Source organism: Engraulis encrasicolus, chromosome 8 (assembly GCF_034702125.1).
Source record: "Engraulis encrasicolus isolate BLACKSEA-1 chromosome 8, IST_EnEncr_1.0, whole genome shotgun sequence".
NCBI lineage: Eukaryota > Metazoa > Chordata > Actinopteri > Clupeiformes > Engraulidae > Engraulis > Engraulis encrasicolus.
Genome location: NC_085864.1, coordinates 19,547,611 through 19,567,374, shown reverse-complemented (window position 1 = coordinate 19,567,374; position 19,764 = coordinate 19,547,611). Strand labels below are relative to the sequence as shown.

At 44.2% G+C, this 19,764-nt stretch overlaps 1 protein-coding gene across 1 annotated transcript in view; it reads right to left on the bottom strand.

Moving 5' to 3' along the window:
- Nucleotides 1–5,158: 5,158 nt before the first annotated feature.
- Nucleotides 5,159–19,764, bottom strand: part of map3k10 (mitogen-activated protein kinase kinase kinase 10) — a 61,690-nt gene continuing 47,084 nt past the window's right edge. Inside the window, exons 9-15 of the mRNA XM_063205989.1 lie at nt 17,410–17,548; nt 14,896–15,008; nt 13,560–13,897; nt 12,476–12,757; nt 11,421–11,757; nt 10,214–10,761; nt 5,159–5,248 (exon numbers count right to left, since the gene is read on the bottom strand). Of these exons, the coding sequence (XP_063062059.1) occupies nt 5,159–5,248; nt 10,214–10,761; nt 11,421–11,757; nt 12,476–12,757; nt 13,560–13,897; nt 14,896–15,008; nt 17,410–17,548 (1,847 nt within the window). The remainder of the gene's footprint in view (nt 5,249–10,213; nt 10,762–11,420; nt 11,758–12,475; nt 12,758–13,559; nt 13,898–14,895; nt 15,009–17,409; nt 17,549–19,764) is intronic.

Sequence of the window (19,764 nt, the reverse complement as noted above, 5' to 3'; positions counted from 1 at the left end):
CTACATAACAGTAAGACTACGCATCATCACAATAGATAGATAGTAACTTCTCCTTTTTATCCATTCATCTCCGTACTCATTCGCTTGCCTTTATTTCCCTCTCTTGTTCTCTCTCTCTCTCTTTCTCTCTCTCTCTCTCTCTCTCTCTCTCTCTCTCTCTCTCTCTCTCTCTCTCTCTCTCTCTCTCTCTCTGTCGCCGTCTCTTATTGCAGACATGAATTATATCTCAGTTGTTCTTAAACTCTTTCAAGGGCTAACTTAAATACTTGTCATTGTTTTCTCCCTGCTTTGTTTTTTTTAAAACGTATTTCTTGTTTTTGGGTGGGGGTTGGGTGGTTAGCATCATTGGACTTAACTGATAGTAGTTAAATCAGCTGTATGTTTTTTTTTCTCTTCCTGTAAGGACAAAATATATATCTATATCAAAGCAAAACAAAAAACAAGATCAAGTACAGTCTCTGTTCTACCGTACTGTTATCAGGTGTGTTTTTGTGAAACAGTGTCTTGAATTAGTTGTCCATTTTTCTCCTAGATTATAACTGTTTGAGTGTTGAGCCTGTCGTTCCCCCTTGCTTGGAGTCGTGGTGGTGTGGTTGACGGGCCCAGTAGGCTAGGCTAGGCTAGCCTGGCCTGTCGAGGTTTACATGTGAGGAAGGACGAGGGCCCGCAACGATATGCCTTTTTTTAGCAGTGAGTACACAGTGACAAGTAATCCACAAACGTTTAGGATAACTGCACATTTGAACTGATGTCAGTCAGTGAGCATTGATGAGTGGAGGTGCAAAACGCACACCAGAAAAAGAGGTGCTGGCAACCAGTAAACACTTGCAGGAGAGAAGTTCCGCACACTCTTGAGCTGTATAAACAAGTTTTTAATGTGACAATGTTTCGGCCTGTCGACAGCTGCCGACAGGCTGAAACGTTGTCACATTAAAAACTTGTTTATACAACTCGAGAGTGTGCGACACTTCTCTCCTCCAGTCAGTGCGCATTGGTCATTTGTTTTAAGTTGTAAGCAACTGAACTTGGTAATGGAGCTTAAAGATATTTCATCCTTCATCCAAGAGAGGAGGGCTGCTGACTGCTTTGCATGGGCCTGGGACAAAGTCATCTGAAAGGGTCCCCTTCCAAATTCACGCAATGTAATGAGGAGGACCTATTTCCCCTTGGGCCCAGGACAACTGATCCATTTGCACTCCACCTGTCAGCTTCCCTGTAACAGGGGACATAAGTTTTGGTCTGGTATAAGGTGAAGTTGGAGCATTAGTCAGTTATAACATATGTACCGTACCGTACCGTACACACACACACAGATTGGATCACGTCTACTTCTCTGCAGATGGGATTGTAGTATAGTACAAACGTCTTTAGACTTTAAGCACGTAAATTAAGTTAGACGTCATAACACAGCCAAGGAGATCCTTCGTTTTAAAGGCGTAATTTTTGATTAAACATATTATCTTAAATTAGATGTAATAATTACGGCTTTAAGTAATAAATTGCTGTTCAAAATCAGGCCTTGTGGGAGGACAAGTTCAAGAGCATGTCTTGCTTTTTGAGTGTGCAATATGTGATGTTTTTTTTTTTTGTGGACATTCAATTAGTTTTAGGCTGGGAGGCCTACTCCCTTGTGTCAATCATGCCTATGAAGGGATGGAGGGGGATTCAAATGATGCAACCAACGTCATTTATAATAATTCCTGACATGTTGTTTTTGTGGACCCATAAAAGAAACACGTTTTTCAATGGTCTTGGTTGGTTGATTTTAAATGGATGTCTCTCGGTTGATTTTTTTTTTTTTTAGCCTACTGTTCTCCCCCTGCATGTCTGCAAACGTTACAGTAATATGGGCATTTTGGAATGGTGTGCAGTGGTCTTGATTTCCTGTCCCTGTTGTCCGGTATGCACTGGACTTGAGGGATGAGGTGAATTTATAGAAGTTATTATTACCATTATTAAAAAGGAGAAAGGATATGATATGAGTTTTTCTGGATCAAGTCATTTTTTACTACTTCTTTGTGCAAGGCAGACTTTTGAGTAGTGTGATTTAAGCCATTGGAAGTGGCATGCCTGAGAAAGATAAAGGATTTGTCAAATACGGTATGAGGGGACCCACCTGCAGCATAGGTGTTTTTTTTTAAATAAAAATATCATTAATCAGTCTGAAATTGCTGCATTTCAGAACAACTAAAAAGAACGTAGTTATGGTTCTCTGCAGAATGCTCTGTAAAGAATCAACCCGAGCTGTGATGTCATTTGAATTGGTTAGCTAGACTTCCGTAGAAGATGTTGGTGGTTTAGTTCTGTCTGTCTGTATGCCTCTCTGTGGGAAAGGAAGGCCGAGAGTATGGTGTTGAAATAATAATGATGATGATTTTTTTGTAAAAAATGTCTGTAATGATTTCGCTGGTGCCTGCATCACCTGGATGTTAGCTTACCTTTTAGGCCAATGCAGTGACGTCAGTCGAGCATTGGCATCCTGTTTCTAAAGGCAGGAAGTTCTCTTCAGAACGAGCCACCCAATCAATTGATGTGTGCAGCTCTGATCAAATGCAAAAAGCACAAAATGTGAAAAAAATAAGAAATAGCAAGAAAGTAATGTTTTTTTGTTTGTTTTCCTTTTATGTCAACTGAGATGTGTTTGTCAATGGTCAAAGTAGAATCGTGTGGTTTTGAGAACTGTTATAAAAAAAACAAAGGTGTAAAAGGGAAAAACATGAATGGTTGTAGAAAGCTTTACTTTCTTTACTGTAATGCTATGAGTTACACTAAGCAAGAGTGTAAAATTCAGATTTGAGAGGCCTCAGAGGCCGTAATTTTGGAGATAAACCTTACCTGTGTGTATGCCAACGTGTGCTTGTATAAATACGTATATGTTGGGCAGGTCGATTTCCTGCAAAGGTGGACAAACCGGCTTGACAAAGTAAATATCCGTTGTTGTGTGTTTCACAGTCCTGCTCTATTAACACTGTTCCTCACATAAATATTACCTGTGGACAACTGGTCATTCGGAATAATCACGGAGAATGGACATTTACATGAGACATTTAATTCCGAATTAACTCACTTTAATTCTGAATAAAGCTTAATTCGGCTTTGAAAATATCATGTAAACACCTTTTAATTCGGAATTAAAGAAAAGATCAAAGTAAACTCGACAGAACTATTTAATTCTGAATTTTTAATTCGGAATTAAAAACGTCAATGTAAACGTAGCCACTCTCCGTGATTATTCCGAATTACCAGAATAACACATGTGTTTGGGGTCAATTACGAATGACGAGTGGTCCACAGGTAATATTTATCATGGGGCATATTGGGCTTTAGATGGCCTTTCTACCTGCTTAAAGAGTGGTGCTCATCAGGCTTGACAAGTGGAGAGACTGGTCTCTAACAAAAACATGGCAGGACTATTATTTTGTCAAATCTGGGATGTCCACCTTTGTCTGTTTTATATTTCTGTTTGTTTGTTTTTGCATTTATTTATTTATTTTGGATATGTGTACACTGCTCCAGGGGGTTTAGTTTGGTCTGGTCTGGTCTCTGACCTCTGCTGTTGAAGGTCAGTAAATATCCTGTTTGAAAGCAATGGGCAGAGGGAACGAGGAACACTTGCTACGTTCACATCCACTTCAGCGCCCAATATATGAGGCTAACTCTGAAGCCAGGATATACATTTATTTGGGATTGCACATTTGGGGAAAGGTGTTTTACATGAGCAAAAACACAAAGCCTTGACACTAACGATCCTGATCGTATAGGCCTACAGGGTGTTGAAGAGCATGTGAACATAGTCAGTTTTAAAATCAGAGGCCGACAAACTGGACAGAGAAAGTAAAAGTCCTGCCAGATATCCCCTTCTACATGTGCTGCTAACACACACAGGTGATTTCACTGATTAGCTCATCATTGGTGCATTTCTCGAAACCATAGTTGCTATTCTACGTTAGCTACTTTGTTGTTGGCAATGCAATTTTCCATTGGCAACTACCCAAGTTGCTAACTGACTTGCAACTATGCTTTTGAGACACGCACCCCAGGATTTGGTAAACATTAGGATCAGCTAGTTCATTTAATTAGCTTAGCAAAATGTGGCAGGGTTTTTTCTTTCTAAACCCCTTAATGTCCGGCCCTGTTTAAAATAAATGAAAATATATTCTGTATATTGCGATTTCTTTTTATGGGTCTAAGTGGTTTCCAACTGGGAGCTGCCCAATGGTTATGTTTGTCAGCAATGATTGCGCGTCTGTCCTATAAGAGAGAGAGAACATATTGTTGGATATTTTAAAAAGGAAATATATGAAGACATTACAACTGGTTGTACTGAACTGCTAGTCCAGGAATGCACTACTGATTGGTATTTGAAAAATGATAAATAAAGATTTAAAGGCAAACTCAAAGGTGTGGTATGTTGTGGTGTGTACATTGATTTGTTAGTTTTCCAATCAGAGACACAATGGGTTTGTCTATGGCGTTAAGAAAGTTGATAACAAACAACAAATGGCTTGCTTAAAGGATGACTCTAGTCAATTGCAATATGCTGTTGTATTGCTCACACTACCCTTGACTTGTCAGTACCCAGTGATGCTGCATTTTTTGGCTCAGCCCTTTCCGAGATCTGAGCTTTTCTTATGGGGGAAGATTTTGTTTACATTAAAAACTTTCTTAACATAGGCCTACTGCAAATATTTTCCCAAAAGGTATCGTTGTTTGCTAGTTGCCAGCTGATGTTGCATAACCTTTTGGATGTTTTAAGGAATAAATAAATAACACCTGCCCCCATTACAATGACCTGGATCTCGGAAAAGGATGAAGAAAAAAAAAATCTCAGGTACTGACAAGTCCAGGGTAGTGTGAGCATTACAACTGCATGTTGAAATTGGCTGGAGTTATCCTTTAAGCATCCAAAACCTATACCACATTAGGTGTGATTGTTTGTTATGTTGCCATGACGGTCTTTGACTTGGAATTCTGTCTACAAAAATAAAGGTACAGTATATCATTCAGAAGTTTTGAAAAATAATTCAAAAAATAATTCAAGGGGGTTTCTAGGTTAAAACACACAGCAGCACTACACAACATTTCTTGTTTGGTCTTGTCCTATCATAATGCACCAAGCCATGTTTGAAATGGTAACATTCACCTCAGTAGACAGGCCTCAGAGCCTCCGGGGGCTGGCGTAGAGAGCCTCTATTGGATCCCCATTCCCCTTCCACTTGCTTTTGTCACGGATGACTTCTCCAGTCCACTAGTTTCTAGTAAACAGGCATTTTAGTGAGAAAAAAATTAAAGCCCAACTGGGAAACGCTAACTCCTATTGTCATTGTGACGCAGCACTGCACAGCACACAAGTGAACACTGCACACAACGAAATTACATTTATGCCTCACCCATGTAAGGGCGCAGACCCCAAAAGGCGCCCGAGAGGAAGCAGTGCAGCAGGACGGTATAATGCTCAGGGCACCTCAGTCATGGAGGAGGATGGGGGAGAGCACTGGTTAATTACTTCCCCCACTGACCTGGCGGGTCATGAGTCGAACCGGTAACCTTTGGGCTACAAGTCTGACGCCTTAACCCCTCACCCATGACTTAAATGTGCAGTGTGCAATTTCAGTCATTTATTAATGTACAGTATGCTGCCCATTCACAATTTCGATCTTTTCATGAATGTTTATTAAGTATTAATAAACTAATATTTACCGGTCTGACCAAAGTTCAATCATTTTTATTGCCAAAGAAGTCTATGACTGGTGATTCAGGTGCATGGAGAAGATCCACCGGTAACACTTTACTTTAGTGTTACATCAATTAGCAGTAATACATACAATGTTAATGCCTGTTTAAGTAACGTCTACGGCATGTACTAAGCAAAATCAAACATATGTTAGGTTATATTGGTAATAAATCCCTTATTGTGCATGAACAAGACATTTGCGAATACATGCCTAACAAATGTTTGATTTTAGTACATGCCTTACAAGTTACTTATACAATACTGTACAGGCATTAAATTAGTCCTAATAGATGTAACACTAAAATGAAGTTACAGATCCACCTGCGAAAAGTGTGAATTTCGAAATCCAAACGGCCACTTGGAAATTGATGATGGTGGTAAATATACATATATGATAAAGATAACATTTCTGAATGGGCAGTGTAAATTGTGGACATAAATTCACATTACATGATGCTCTAAATACAAAATATATACTCAATTTTTAAAGAAAATGATCACAAAGGCACCTACTCCACACGACTTCAGAGGTAACAGTTATTTTTAATAATAAATACCATGGCCTTTTCCATCACACATAAAATACAAGAACGGGCCGAGATCACTCCTTCACGTAGCGTCATAGTTTCCAAATACCCATAGTAAACAGACACACAACACACACTCACACATACACCCACTCACACACACGCACAACTCGCAAACACATACCCACAGACATACAACAGCGGAACAATTTATAAACAGTACCGCATAAAAATGTGTCAGTTCTGCCGTTTCCAGCACTGTACATGACATGACCTCCTTGCGAAACAAGATGGGTGGATAGGATACCATGAGTCTGCTTTCAGATCCAGCCTCACAGACAGACAGCACAAATAAAACAGGTCCCCTTTCCGTTGTCCGACCGCCAGTTAGTGCTGATTGATTGCAGTGCATCATCAATGGCTTAGCACTCCAAGTCCACTCAAGGCCCCCTAACCCACCCTTACACAAAGACATACTTGTAGCACTGGCATAATGATGAATAATCAGGTTCATTTTAAGTAGGGTGCGTACGGTAAATGGCTACTGATTGGATGTACAAAAAACAAGATTGTTGTAGATGTACGGTACTTGATTTTTTTTTTTTTAAAGAACCCAGATCCCTTTTTCATTTCATGTAGGTATTAATTGATACAGCCTCATCATATTTATCTATGCTTTAAGGAACACCTCTCTCCTCTCATCATCATATTTATTGATGCTTTAAGGAACACCTCTCTCCTCTCCTTTTCCATACAGGGCTGTTTGGGGAGTTAGTGGGAGAACGAGGGAGCACTTCAGATAAAGCTACAGCTGCATATCAGAGGAATAAAATACTTAGAGAGGGAGAAGGAGAGATAGATATATAGATAGCGAGAGAATGGACAGATGGGAGAGAGAGAGAGAGAGAGAGAGAGAGGGAGAAGGAGAGATAGATAAATAGCGAGAGAACGGACAGATGAGAGAGAGAGAGAGAGAGAGGGAGGGAGAGAGGAAGAGAGAGAGAGAATGGACAGATAAGAGTGAGAGAGAGATAGATAGCGAGAGAACAGACAGATAAGAGAGAGAGAGAGAGAGAGAGAGAGAGAGAGAGAGAGAGAGAGAGAGAGAGAGAGAGTAAGAGATGGGAGATGCTTAAAACTAATGGATGCTCTAGTTCTACTCACATCACATTCGCACAAGTACGCATGCTTCCCAACAGATTGAGGTGCACATATTCACATTATGTAATGTATATCCTTACAAGAAAAATACAGTAATAAAGAAGGCTTCTCGCACCGCACGGTCCTGAAGTCCACGGGACTCCCCTCCTATTGGACACGTGTGCAGGAGAGAGCTTGTGCTTTTCAAATAAAGTTTTGAGTAAGGTCCTTTTTTTCAAAAATTAAAAAAAGGTTGACAATAATTATTAAATAATTTATATCTATTGCGACATCTAAAGAATATTTATATAGGTTGACAGCCGTGTGAATATATTACACATCTACTGTATGTTGACAAGTCATTTGGATTTAGGTCACGGATTGCAATGACAGTCAGACGCACTCAATGCAGGGAACATCCATTCAGGCACGCACGCACGTACGCACACACTCAACGCACGCACGCACACAAACATTAAATAGAATTAAAAAGGTATACACAAACAGGACAATATACTTATCCGTCCTCACCACTGTTTGCATATGAAAAGCATTAAATCTGCCCTGCGTTAAGTGAACCTGAACTGCTCCAGTTCTGTCAGTCAGTCCGTCCGTCCAGGCAACAAGAGCGCAAAAAAAGTAGCAGTGCAAAAAAAACGTAGGGCCCCCCCCCTTGTAGAATCTGTATGGGGCACAGGGACTGGGCGTTCCAACCAAAAATGTTCCTCAACACATCATTTTTGTCCCCAAGAAACGAAACATGGGTAATGGCTGCTTCCCTTTATAGACTCCAAGCAGAAGGGGGCGACGATGAGCTGAGGAGGTATAGGGTGCTCTTATGGGCCAGAATATGTAGAAGAATATGTAGATATGTCAGTGACGATTGATAGAGACGATTAATGAGATGAATGATTAATGATACTTTTCCGGGATCCATGTGAGGTAAAGTGTATGCCCCTTTAGGAGACCAGGGAAGGTTGAGAATAAATGGAGTTCCCTTCGGTAGATGGTGGTAGTGCACGTCGTATGCAAGTGTCCACTAAAATGCCACAGAAAAACAAGAAGGATGGGATTATGTCCCCTTTAGGAGACCGACGGGCTGCTCACAAACATGTTCCCAATGAATTTGCTTCCTTGGGTTGTACTGGATGGAGCCCTCTATGAAAAGTGCTTTCCACAGATGGTGGATGAGAGATTATGATCTTTTTTCAGAGAGTGCGCTCAACTCCCAACTGTTTTTCACAAGGTTTTCGGGTGCAAGCGAACAGCAATGTTCATATTTAGTAGAAAAGCAGCACTCTCGTGTGTGATTCTTGTATTTTATTTTAGTGGTTAACATGACAGACAGACGTTTCGGCCTAAGCTTTCTTCAGCGTTTGAAGAAGGCTTAGGCCGAAACGTCTGTCTGTCATGCTAACCCAAACTCTGCTAGTTGGCCTCCATTACACTAACCCACTAGAATAAAATACAAGAATAACACCCAAGAGTGCGGCTTTTCTACAACTGTAAGTATGAGAGTTTCTGGCCTCCCGTTGGGCAGGGTTGACTGGGCACTGGGGTGTGGCTGGCTGGGGTGGTATCTGGGGTTGGTGAAGTGGTCTCTACAGTATAACAAGTGTCGGACGTCCACCAAACGTGGGCAACAGGAAAAGGCTACACAAGGGGCAGAGCGGGATGGCTTTTTAACTGTGTGTGTGTGTGTGTGTGTGTGTGTGTGTGTGTGTGTGTGTGTGTGTGTGTGTGTGTGTGTGTGTGTGTGTGTGTGTGTGTAGAGTTGAATAAAGTAGTAGAACTACTCTTAGTCTTACTGATGTAATTACAACACTAGTAGTATGATATTACAGTTGATATGACATTAAAGTACTTACTACCATGTAATATCATACCACTAGTGTTAAAGGAGAAGTCCAGTTTTTTGAACATTAAGGCCATTTTCTGAGTGGTCTGCAATGTTTTAGAGTCCCCCTCACCGTTTATTTCATGATTGCTGCAGTCTCTGTTATTTGGCTGATTTGGATTTGATCTCAACTAGCTTTAGAATGGCCGTCTATGGGCACCTGCAACTCTGTTCTTAAAATCACCTTTAACATTTGTTTTGAAGAATATGCAACTCAGCAAGTGTTCAACAGTATTCACTGGTGTTCCTTAGCAATTTTTGTAGCGAAATATGGCATCTGTCATGTTTTATGTGTGTTTTATGTAGCAATTTGTAAATTAAGTTTCACTTTCACTTTCACTTTCTTTCACAAAATGGCACATAAAAAATGACAGAAGCCAAATTTCGCCTTGAAACTTGTTAGGGACTGCTAGTGAACACCCCTAACCACTTTGTGAGCTGTAGACTTTCGAAAACAAATGTTAAAGTTGATTTTAAGAACAGAGTCGCAGGTGCTCATAGACGGCCATTCTAAAGCTGGTTGAGATCAAATCCAAATCAGCCAAATAACAGAGACTGCAGCAAACATGAAATAAACGGTGAGGGGGACTCTAAAACATTGCAGACCACTCAGAAAAGGGGCTTAATGTTCAAAAAACTGGACTTCCCCTTTAATAATAACATCTGTAAGAGTCTACGTCTACTTCTACTTTATACAACACTGTGTGTGTGTCTGTGTCTGTATATGTGTGTGTGTGTGTGTGTGTGTGTGTGTGTGTGTGTGTGTGTGTGTGTGTGTGTGTGTCTGTGTCTGTATATGTGTGTGTGTCCTGGTTCCTCCTGTCCTGACCTATAGGAAGTATTGTCCACACATGGTGTGTGTGTGTGTGTGTGTGTGTGTGAGAGAGAGAGCGTGCTGTTTCCTCCTGTCCTGACCGATAGGAAGTGTTGTCCACACACGGTGGGCGGAGGGTGCTGGCTGCACAGGGCCAAGGTGCTGTCCTGACTCTGGCCCTCCGTGTCCATGTCCAACAGCGTCTGCGGCGCCGTGCCACACACCCCGCTGCTGTCCCCAGAGCCCAGCAGGCTGTCACTGCTGCTGCCCGGCGACATGCTCAGTGTCCGCGAGAAGGAGGCCAGCTTCTGCCGGGACAGAGCGCGGGACACGGTGGGCCGAGGCCGGGGGGCGAACTCCAGGGTTGTAGGCCGCTCGAGAGTGGGATTAGTCGGGGTGCCCAGTGCTGCTGGAAGTAGTGGTGTTGGTAGTGGTGCTGGGGGTGTCGTCCCTGCGAGGGTGGTGGTGGTGGTGCCGTAGTGAGGTGGGGGGTGGTGGTGGTGGTGTTGTTTGGTCATCTGGGGTGTGGGCGCTGGAGGAGGGGGGTGGGAGGGCGGAGCCAGGATGGGGGCTCTGCGGCGAGGCACTGACGGGAAAAGGCTGGACGGGTCGGGCTGGTGGTGGGGGAGGGTCAAGGTGGTGCTGGAACCTGCGGGGGAAGCAAAACAATAAATAAGCAAGTCAGTGAGTAGTAGTCAGGCCAAGAGCAATGTAAATATCGTTTCTGATCTCCCAAAAAAGCAGGAACTCCTTCCACTTTGTTGGGAAGCAAACAACCAGTAGCAAACCAAGGGAGGCGGGTCAACTATGCTGTTTGGGAAATGTAAATTGTTATGCTCTTGGTCAGACCGAGTCTCGAAGTCGATGATAATCAGGCTAAGTGAGTGGTATGATTCATAAACTAGCTCCCTGTGACGCTGTTCAAATTTGCAGCGATTCTTGCAACGTTTCGTCTGTTGACCTCCTTCAAGCAATTCAACGGCTCATTCAAGGTCAATAAACGGAAACGTCACAAGTAATCTCTGCAAATGTGAACAGTGTGCTGGAGTTTCCTGTCTCCAACGTTGGTGAGCCAGGGGGTTCCCCTCCTACACACCGGGCCAAAGGAGGTGTGGAAGAATTCTACAAAATGTTCTACAAATATGTAAAAAGCATGGTGTTTATGGTGTTCAATCCCACACAGACCATTCTGAGTGTGTGTGTGTGTGTGTGTGTGTGTGTGTGTGTGTGTGTGTGTGTGTGTGTGTGTGTGTGTGTGTGTGTGTGTGTGTGTGTGTGTAATATGCATGTATCAGAGTGGACTCTCACCTGTGTACGTCACAGTATTGAGCCCCTGGTGCGTAGGGGGCGTGGGCACCACACTCCCGTCCGACGGCGTGCGTCTGTGTGCCATGACGACCAGTGGCTGAGCGCGCCCGATGGCGCTGTCCGAGGGCGTGCGCCGGTGCCTGCGGTAGCTAACCGTCATGGCGGCCGCCGCGCTGGCTGTCGCCGAGGAGACGTGCGTGGGCGTCAGCGACTGGTTGGGCTCACGCTTGAAGCTCTCGGCCCGCAGGTCCAGCAGCGGGTTCAGAGCGGGCGCGGGGGACGAGCACGAGGATAACGACGACGAGCCACCTGCTGCCATCAAGGCCGCCGACGTCGGCTGAACAGCAGAGGAGTCAAAAGTACAAGTAAATTAATGGTGTGAATACAACACTATTTTTGGAGGAGAAAGCCAACGTACACCAGCAGTTTCGAGGTCCAGGTAGCGGGTACTTCAGGTTCACTGAAGGTTCACTTCAGAGGGGAAGATACCGCAGACTCTTGTCCATCCTTGCTGAATTTTATTAAACAAACGTTTCGGCCAGTGAAAATTCAGCATTGGATGAACAAGAGTGTGCGGTATCTTCCCCATCTGAAGTCAGTAGAACACTAGCACATGATATTATGTATCTGTAACACCCGTTATTCTATTGCACCTAATGAGATCAATGTTTCGAGATCTTGTGAGAGAAATAAGTTACTGGCGTCCTGAAAACAAGCCCCAAGACTAAAGACAAAAAAAAAAAAAGCGATGAGATTGCTCAAAAAAAGAAGCCCAAAGTTGTTGGTAATAAGCAGAATTAGCAACCCTGACTGTGTTGTTTATGTTGTTCTTGGGTTTATCAAGGAACAAGGTAAAGATTAGGAGACTGTCGCTGTTATTAAGAGCTGGCCGTCCGTCAAAGATAGTGATCAGCTGGTGTGAAGTGCATTTTGTCAGTTCGTCTTGAAAGATACAATTCATAATAAAACAGAAATAATCATAGACTTTCTGGGTAATTTGTGTGTGCTAGCAACATAAGAACTTCCAGTATGTCTACTAGATGTGCAGGACATACCGTGTGGTGGTGCTGCAGCGGCGAGGGCATGAGCAGGTCGTCGGGGTCGGAGGGCAGCAGGGACTTGGTGGAGTTGCAGTCGGAGAGCGAGGAGAGGGAGAGCAGGGTGACGGAGGGCGAGGGGTCCAGGCAGGCCAGCGAGGGGTCGTGCTGCTGGGCGTGGCTATGGGACAGGGACAGCGAGAGGGACAGCGAGTGGCTGGGAGGGGAGCTGGAGCGCCGGAAGCGGCTGGTGCGGTGGAACAGGCCCTCTTTCTTCTTCTCGCGAGCCTCCTGCTCATCCTGACGAGGAAGAAGAAGAGGAAGAGGAAGCAGAAGAGGAAGACGTGGGCATCAACACGGGTGCATTTCTCGAAGCCATAGTTGCTAACTATGTTAGCTACTTTGTTGTTTGCGATGCAATTTCCTACTGGCATTGGCAACTACCCAAGTTGCTAACTGGCTGAAGAGGAGAAGGAAGAGGAAGATGAAGAGGAGGAGGAAGACATGACCATCAGCACAGAACAGAATAAGTGAACGTGAAGTGAAAGCCCACCTGGGAAACTCCAAATCCCAATGTCATTGTGACACAGCACTACACAGCACACAAGTGCACACTGCGCAACTCAACAACAAAAGTGCATTTATGCCTCACCCGTGCAAGGGGTAGAGGAAGACGTGGCCATCAACACAGGGATGCATTTCTCGAAGCCAAAGTTCCTATGTTAGCTACTTTGTTGTTTGCAATGCAATTTCCTATTGTCAACTACCCAAGTTGCTAACAACTACACTTTTGAGAAACACACCCCAGAACAGAATACAACATAGTGCAGCAACATTAGGGGTGTGCAAAAAAAAAAATCATGACAATGTATCATAATACTTATTTTCACAATATGCTGCATCGATTCATGACAATGTATCGCGATACTTATTTTCACAATATACTGCATCGATTAATGACAACGTATCGCGATACTTATTTTCACAATATACTGCATCGATTCATGACAATGTATCGCGATACTTATTTTCACAATATACTGCATCGATTCATGATTCATGCAATTGATTATTAATGGAGAGAGAGAGATGGGAGATGTACCTGCAGGCGTGCGAGCTGCTGCAGGTCTTGTCCCAGGGCCACAGAGGCCAGTACTGAGGCGCAGCCCAGCAGCAACCCGTGACTGGGGCTCTGGCTCTGGTTCTGCTTGTGAGTCTTCTCCTTTGGGGGGCGCTGCAGAGAGCCCTGGCTCCCCACTCCACCTCCTCCTCCTCCAACACCTCCTCCTCCACTGAGGCTAGTCCAGGAGCGGCCTCTGACTCCACCACCACCTCCGTCACCTCCACCACCGCCTCCGGCACTCTCCACGGAGCCGTTACTGCTGCTGACCTCCAGGGGGAGCTGCTGAGAGCCGGTCGGGGAGTCCTCACAGTGCTCCTCTGGTGGAGAGAGGGAGAGAGAGAGAGAGAGGAGGAGAGGAGAGAGAGAGAGAGAAGGAGAGAGAGACAGAGAGAGAGAGGAGAGGGGCAGAGAGAGAGAGGGATGGAGGGAGAGAGGCAGAGAGAGAGGGAGAGAGGGAAGGAGAGATAGGCAGTGAGCGAGAAGGAGAGAGGCAGAGAGAGAGAGGGAGCGGGAGAGAGAGAGAGGGAGAGAAAGAGAGGGAGAGAGAGAGATTCACAAATGTTAGTATTGGCCTAGACTTCCCCTGAGGTCCTGTGTGCTGCCGAGTGAGCACCCTGCACTACAGACAGCTTGCTTGGAACAGTGCTGCAGAATAACTGCTGCAGAAGCAAAACTGCATACTCCTAATTTTACAACAAACCTGAACATGAATACAGATAAATCAACAAAAGATTTAAATTTCCACAAGCCTCCTTAGAACATGGTAAATTAAACGTTTTAGTAAGTAGAACAAGAAAGAGACTGCATTTTTTCCCTACTCTATCAGATTACTTTTATTAGACACGTCTGACATACACCCAAAGACATAAACATCTACCCTTCAAGGGGTATACCACTATTTTGGGGCTTAATACAGTTAAAATTGTTGGCCAGGGTTTATAAAGGTGGTAAAGTGTCTTATTTTTCATGTTGTCTTGTTCTAAGACAAGTGAAAAGAGGGAGCACACAGATCCATTGACTTTCACTAGCTTAGCGACATACTACCACTTCCTGTAGGGTTAATTTAGTTTTATCAACTTTAACTTTGGTTTATCACTTAACCCCTTAGCGCAGAGCCTATGTTATAATCTTACTGTCACCAAAATTGTAATGTCTATGTCTTAATATGTTACTTAAGGCTCTCTGTAATGTTATAGCAATGTTGTCATGATATAGCTGAGTATTTTCAGCAGATAGTCAAATAGGCCCGCCAGCGACCCCATCTGCCATAATGGTTATTACCTATGTTCTTGCAATACCCCCCTGAGTGACTCACCCATCTCGTTGAGGCTGGAGAAGCCTGCGGTCATGGGGATGTGCTTGGGGGATTTGCCCAGGTTGGGGGCACTGGACGACCACGTCTTACACCCTTCACCCAGAGACTTCAGCCTATCGGGAGCAAGAAGAAAGTTGAAGGTGAAGATTGTGCACATCCCAGGAAAAGGTGCAGGACAAAGGCTGACGGAAGTTTTCAGAGTGAGGAGTCCACACACTTGAAATCCCTTTTATTGTTTTTATTTCATGGCTGGATTAGTCGACTGTTGAAGTTGAAACATAATCCAGCCATGAGATAAAAACAACAAAAGGCATTTGAAGTATGAAAGCAAAAAGAAAACATTCACAAACACTCCATCCTTACAGCAGGAAGAGGAAAACACTGATCACATTGTCATAGATGCAAATTGGCATGAGCATTGCTATGGCTATGTTACTTGCGCTGTTTCTGTCCATTGACGTTTTTCAAGCAATTCAATGTCAATTGCTTGAAGAAGGTCAATAGACCAAAACATTGCAAGTAAAACGCTGCAGGTGTGAACAGTATGCGCAAGCTTTCTTGTCTCAGTGTGCAGCTGAATAAAGTGACCTGTTATCTCCCCTCACCCTCTCCTTCTGGTTTGTGGAGCTGTGGTGTTTATTATGTATAATATGTTATTATGGATATATCTTACCTGTCCTCTCCCCCCACCCTCTCCCTCTGGTGCAGTGTGGAGCTGGGTGAGGTGCTTGTGCGTTATACATACAGTACATGTTTATGGGTTACACACACACACACACACACACACACCTCTCTCCCTCTGGTACGTGGAGCTGGGTCCCCAGGTGCTGCCCTTCTTACCTGTCCTCTCCCCTATGGTGTTCACCTGTGCTGTTTATCATGTACAGTGCCCTCCATAATTATTGGCACCCCTGGTTGAGATGTGTTAAAAGCCTTAAAATAAATTCAGTGTTTATTGCAGAAGAATACTGTCACACTGAAAATTGTAGGAAAATGTAGCCTTCAACTCAAATGAATTGTAAGAAAATAAAAAAATCCCTGACTGAAAAATAATTATTTTTCATTAAATCACCTGTTCCACAATTATTGGCACCCTTAACAATTCCCAGGAAATAAATATAATTGAAGCATTTCTGTCATTTCTACAGTAGTTTACAAAGTTTACCAGAGTATGTAGGAACATTTAATTAGTAATTCATCACTTCCTGTTTCCCTGGGGTATAAATATGACGTGACACCGAGGCCATTTCTCTTATCCACTCTTAAACATGGGAAAGACAAAGGAACACAGCATACAAGTGAGGCAGATGTGCGTCGACCTTCACAGGTCAGGCAGAGGCTACAAGAAGATTGCCACTCAACTGCAGCTGCCCATATCCACTGTGAGAGGAATAATTAAGAAGTTCAAAACAACTGGAACAGTTGTAAACAAGCCTGGACGAGGACCCAAGTTTATTTTGCCACCACGCACAGTGAGGAGGATGGTAAGAGAAATCAAAATATCTCCAAAGCTCACTGTTACAGAATTACAACAAATGGTAGCATCCTGGGGTCACAAAGTCTCCAAATCAACCATCAGGCGCTGTCTACACGCCAACAAGCTGTTTGGGAGGCATGCACGGAGAAAATCTTTCCTCACCCACAATCATAAACGCAAACGTCTGGAGTTCGCCCAGCGGTATTGGGGCTTCAACTGGGACCGTGTGCTTTGGTCAGATGAGACCAAGATTGAGCTTTTTGGCAACAAACACTCTAAGTGGGTCTGGCGTACCACGAAAGATGCGCATGCTGAAAAGCACCTCATACCCACTGTGAAGTATGGGGGTGGGTCAGTGATGCTGTGGGGCTGTTTCGCTTCCAAAGGCCCTGGGAACCTTGTCAGGGTGCATGGCATCATGAATAGTTTGAAATACCAGGACATTTTAAATCAAAATCTGTTGCCCTCTGCCCGAAAGCTGAAGCTGGGTCGTCACTGGGTCTTCCAGCAAGACAATGACCCTAAACATATGGCCAAATCTACACAGAAATGGTTCACCAGACACAAAATCAAGCTCCTCCCATGGCCATCTCAGTCCCCTGACCTCAACCCCATTGAGAACCTGTGGGGTGAGCTGAAGAGGAGAGTACAGAGGAGAGGACCCAGGTCTCTGGATGATTTAGAGAGATTCTGCAAAGAGGAATGGCTGAAGATCCCTCTTTCTGTCTTTTCCCATCTTGTGAAACATTATAGGAGAAGATTAGGTGCTGTTTTGTTGGCAAAAGGGGGTTGTACAAAATATTAACACCAGGGGTGCTAATAATTGTGACACTCATTATTTGATGTCAAATAATTATTTCTTTATGTGGGATTTTTTCCCCACTGAATAAATGCACTTGTATTGAAGGTTGGATTTTTCTCTTTTTTTCCATTAAGGTCCCATATTATTTAGAAAAAAATAAAATAATTGGAAGCTAAAAAACACATCTTAACCAGGGGTGCCAATAATTATGGAGGGCACTGTATAATGTAGCTACCTGTCCTCTCCCCCGACCCTCTCCTTCTGGTGGGTGGAGCTGGGTCCCCAGGTGCGGCCCTTCTTCTTGCCGCTCACCACCTCCTCCTTGCACACGGAGCTGCGGCCCCACGTCTTCCTGCCGTCACTACCGGGGGTCACTGCAGAACACACAACACACAACATTCAATCACTGCTACTTGTGTGTGTTTGTGTGTGTGAACTACTGGAAGGCTGATTGTATTCAAATGTGTGCTATATGTTTACTGCAATGTGCAATGATGTGTATTAGGTCTTTGGGTATTTTTGTATTTATAGGATTTTGTAGGATGACAGACACCTTCATTTTCTTTGGGATTAATAAAAGTACCCTACTCTACTCTACTCTACTCTACTCTACAACAGACCATAAAGGGAAACGGTCCAGTAGCTGAAGCAGCCGTGGGTCTGTGGATAGGGACTGGGTCTTTAGATCAGAGGGTTGCTGGTTTAAATCTCACCCTTACCAGTACTTTCATACATAGCTGAAGTTCCCTTCAGTAAGGTACCTAACTAACCCAAACTGCTCCAGAACTATATAACCAAGGCTCTGTAAAGGCAGGCTCAAACTACACGAATATCAGCCCGATTCTCAGCTGAACACCCCCCAGTAAGTTTTCCTGCTAAAAATGTCTATTACTGGAAATTCAAAATGGAGAAGTCGATGGTAGTGGCAAGTATTCATGGAAACAGCTAACATTTGTGGATGGGCAGCATGAATTCTGGAAATAAACCACTAAAATATTGCAGAGCGAACCTTGAAATACAGAGATGGCCATTACTTTGCTGTATGGTGCTGTTAGCGAGAAACATAATTTTTTGGTCCTGCAAAAGCCCCGTGCTGTGTATGCTTACTCAGGTCATTTTCGCTTTTGATGACTGTCAAATTACATTTGCTCTGCACCCTGCGTGAGACGCCTGTAGCGAGACAGGGCTTTGGCAAATATGAGGGGCGGAGATGGGGAGAGGGGAGCAGAGGGTGGAGGAAGGAGGGGAGATACTGGTATGGTAGTCAAAAAGGATGGAATGAGAGAGGAGAGAGTTTGAAGAGAGAAGTGGAGAGGCGGAGAAGGGAGGGGAGGAGAGTAAAGTGGAGGGGAATCAGAGGAGGGGAAATGAAAAATAAATCAGACCGGGCATTTTTAGCCAAGACCGGTCCAACAGGCATTGAGGGAAACAATGAAGCCTTTGACAACATTTTAGAGGAGTACAACGAGTGGAGAGGGTAGAGTGATGCTAAGAACAGTAAGGGAGATTAGGAGTGCATTACAATATGCGGCCTTGCCTCCTTCACTTGTGCTTGTTTCCTTGTACCAAGAAGTAATATGTCATGATGACATCACTGACAACAGCATTATATTTCAATATCTTGCAAAAGCTCAATTGTAAACTATTTTTCTCATTAGCAATTGGGATGGTGAATGAAAAACAGTCCCTCAAAAGGTGTTGTGGCTAGGCTGACAGCTGAGAAACTTTATCGTTTTCTCCACAGAGGAGGGGCCAGGAGGCGGGGCAAGGAAACAAGCACAAGTGGAGGAGGCAAGGCCGCATATTGTAATGCACTCGAAGTGAGGAGAGAGCAGGGAGGGGAAGTTCTTTTAGGAGTGGGGTATGGGGTGAGGTTGTGCTTGGGAAGAGAGAGGGGAGAGAGAGAGGAGATTTAGATTGAGAGCGGAGAGAGGGGAGAGGAGATTTAGATTGAGAGGGGAGGGAGAGGAGAGAGAGAGGAGGTTTAGATTGAGAGCGGAGAGAGGGGAGAGGAGGTGACATGCACTGGTAGACACAACATATGGCCCTGAAGAGGGGAGGAGTGGATATTGTATGCTGTGTGTGGGGTGAGGTTAGGGACATGTGAAGGTGTGCTACTCATGGCGTATGGTTAGGAGGTTAGGGACATGTGAAGGTGTGCTACTCATGGCCGGGACTTTAAATGAACACCAGCCAACCGGCCAAATGCTGATGAAATTTCAGTTTGGCTTGTAGAAAAGACCAACCTACAAGCCACTTTGACCCATTAGTCAGTGTGTGTCTGGCTAGTAAGATTAATATCTACGTATGGCCCTGAGGCGAGGGATGGATATGTGTAGGTCAGAGACATGCGAAGGTGTGCTACTCACGGCGTATGGCCCTAAGCACATGTGAAGGTGTGCTACTCACGGCGTATAGTGAGGTTAGAGACATGCGAAGGTGTGCTACTCACGGCGTATAGTGAGGTTAGAGACATGCGAAGGTGTGCTACTCACAGCATATGGCCCTGAGGAGGACAGGGGTGGATATGTTGTGTTTGAGGCCACAGTGACTGGTGGGGAACATTTTGAAGTTCCACCCCTGTTAGGGA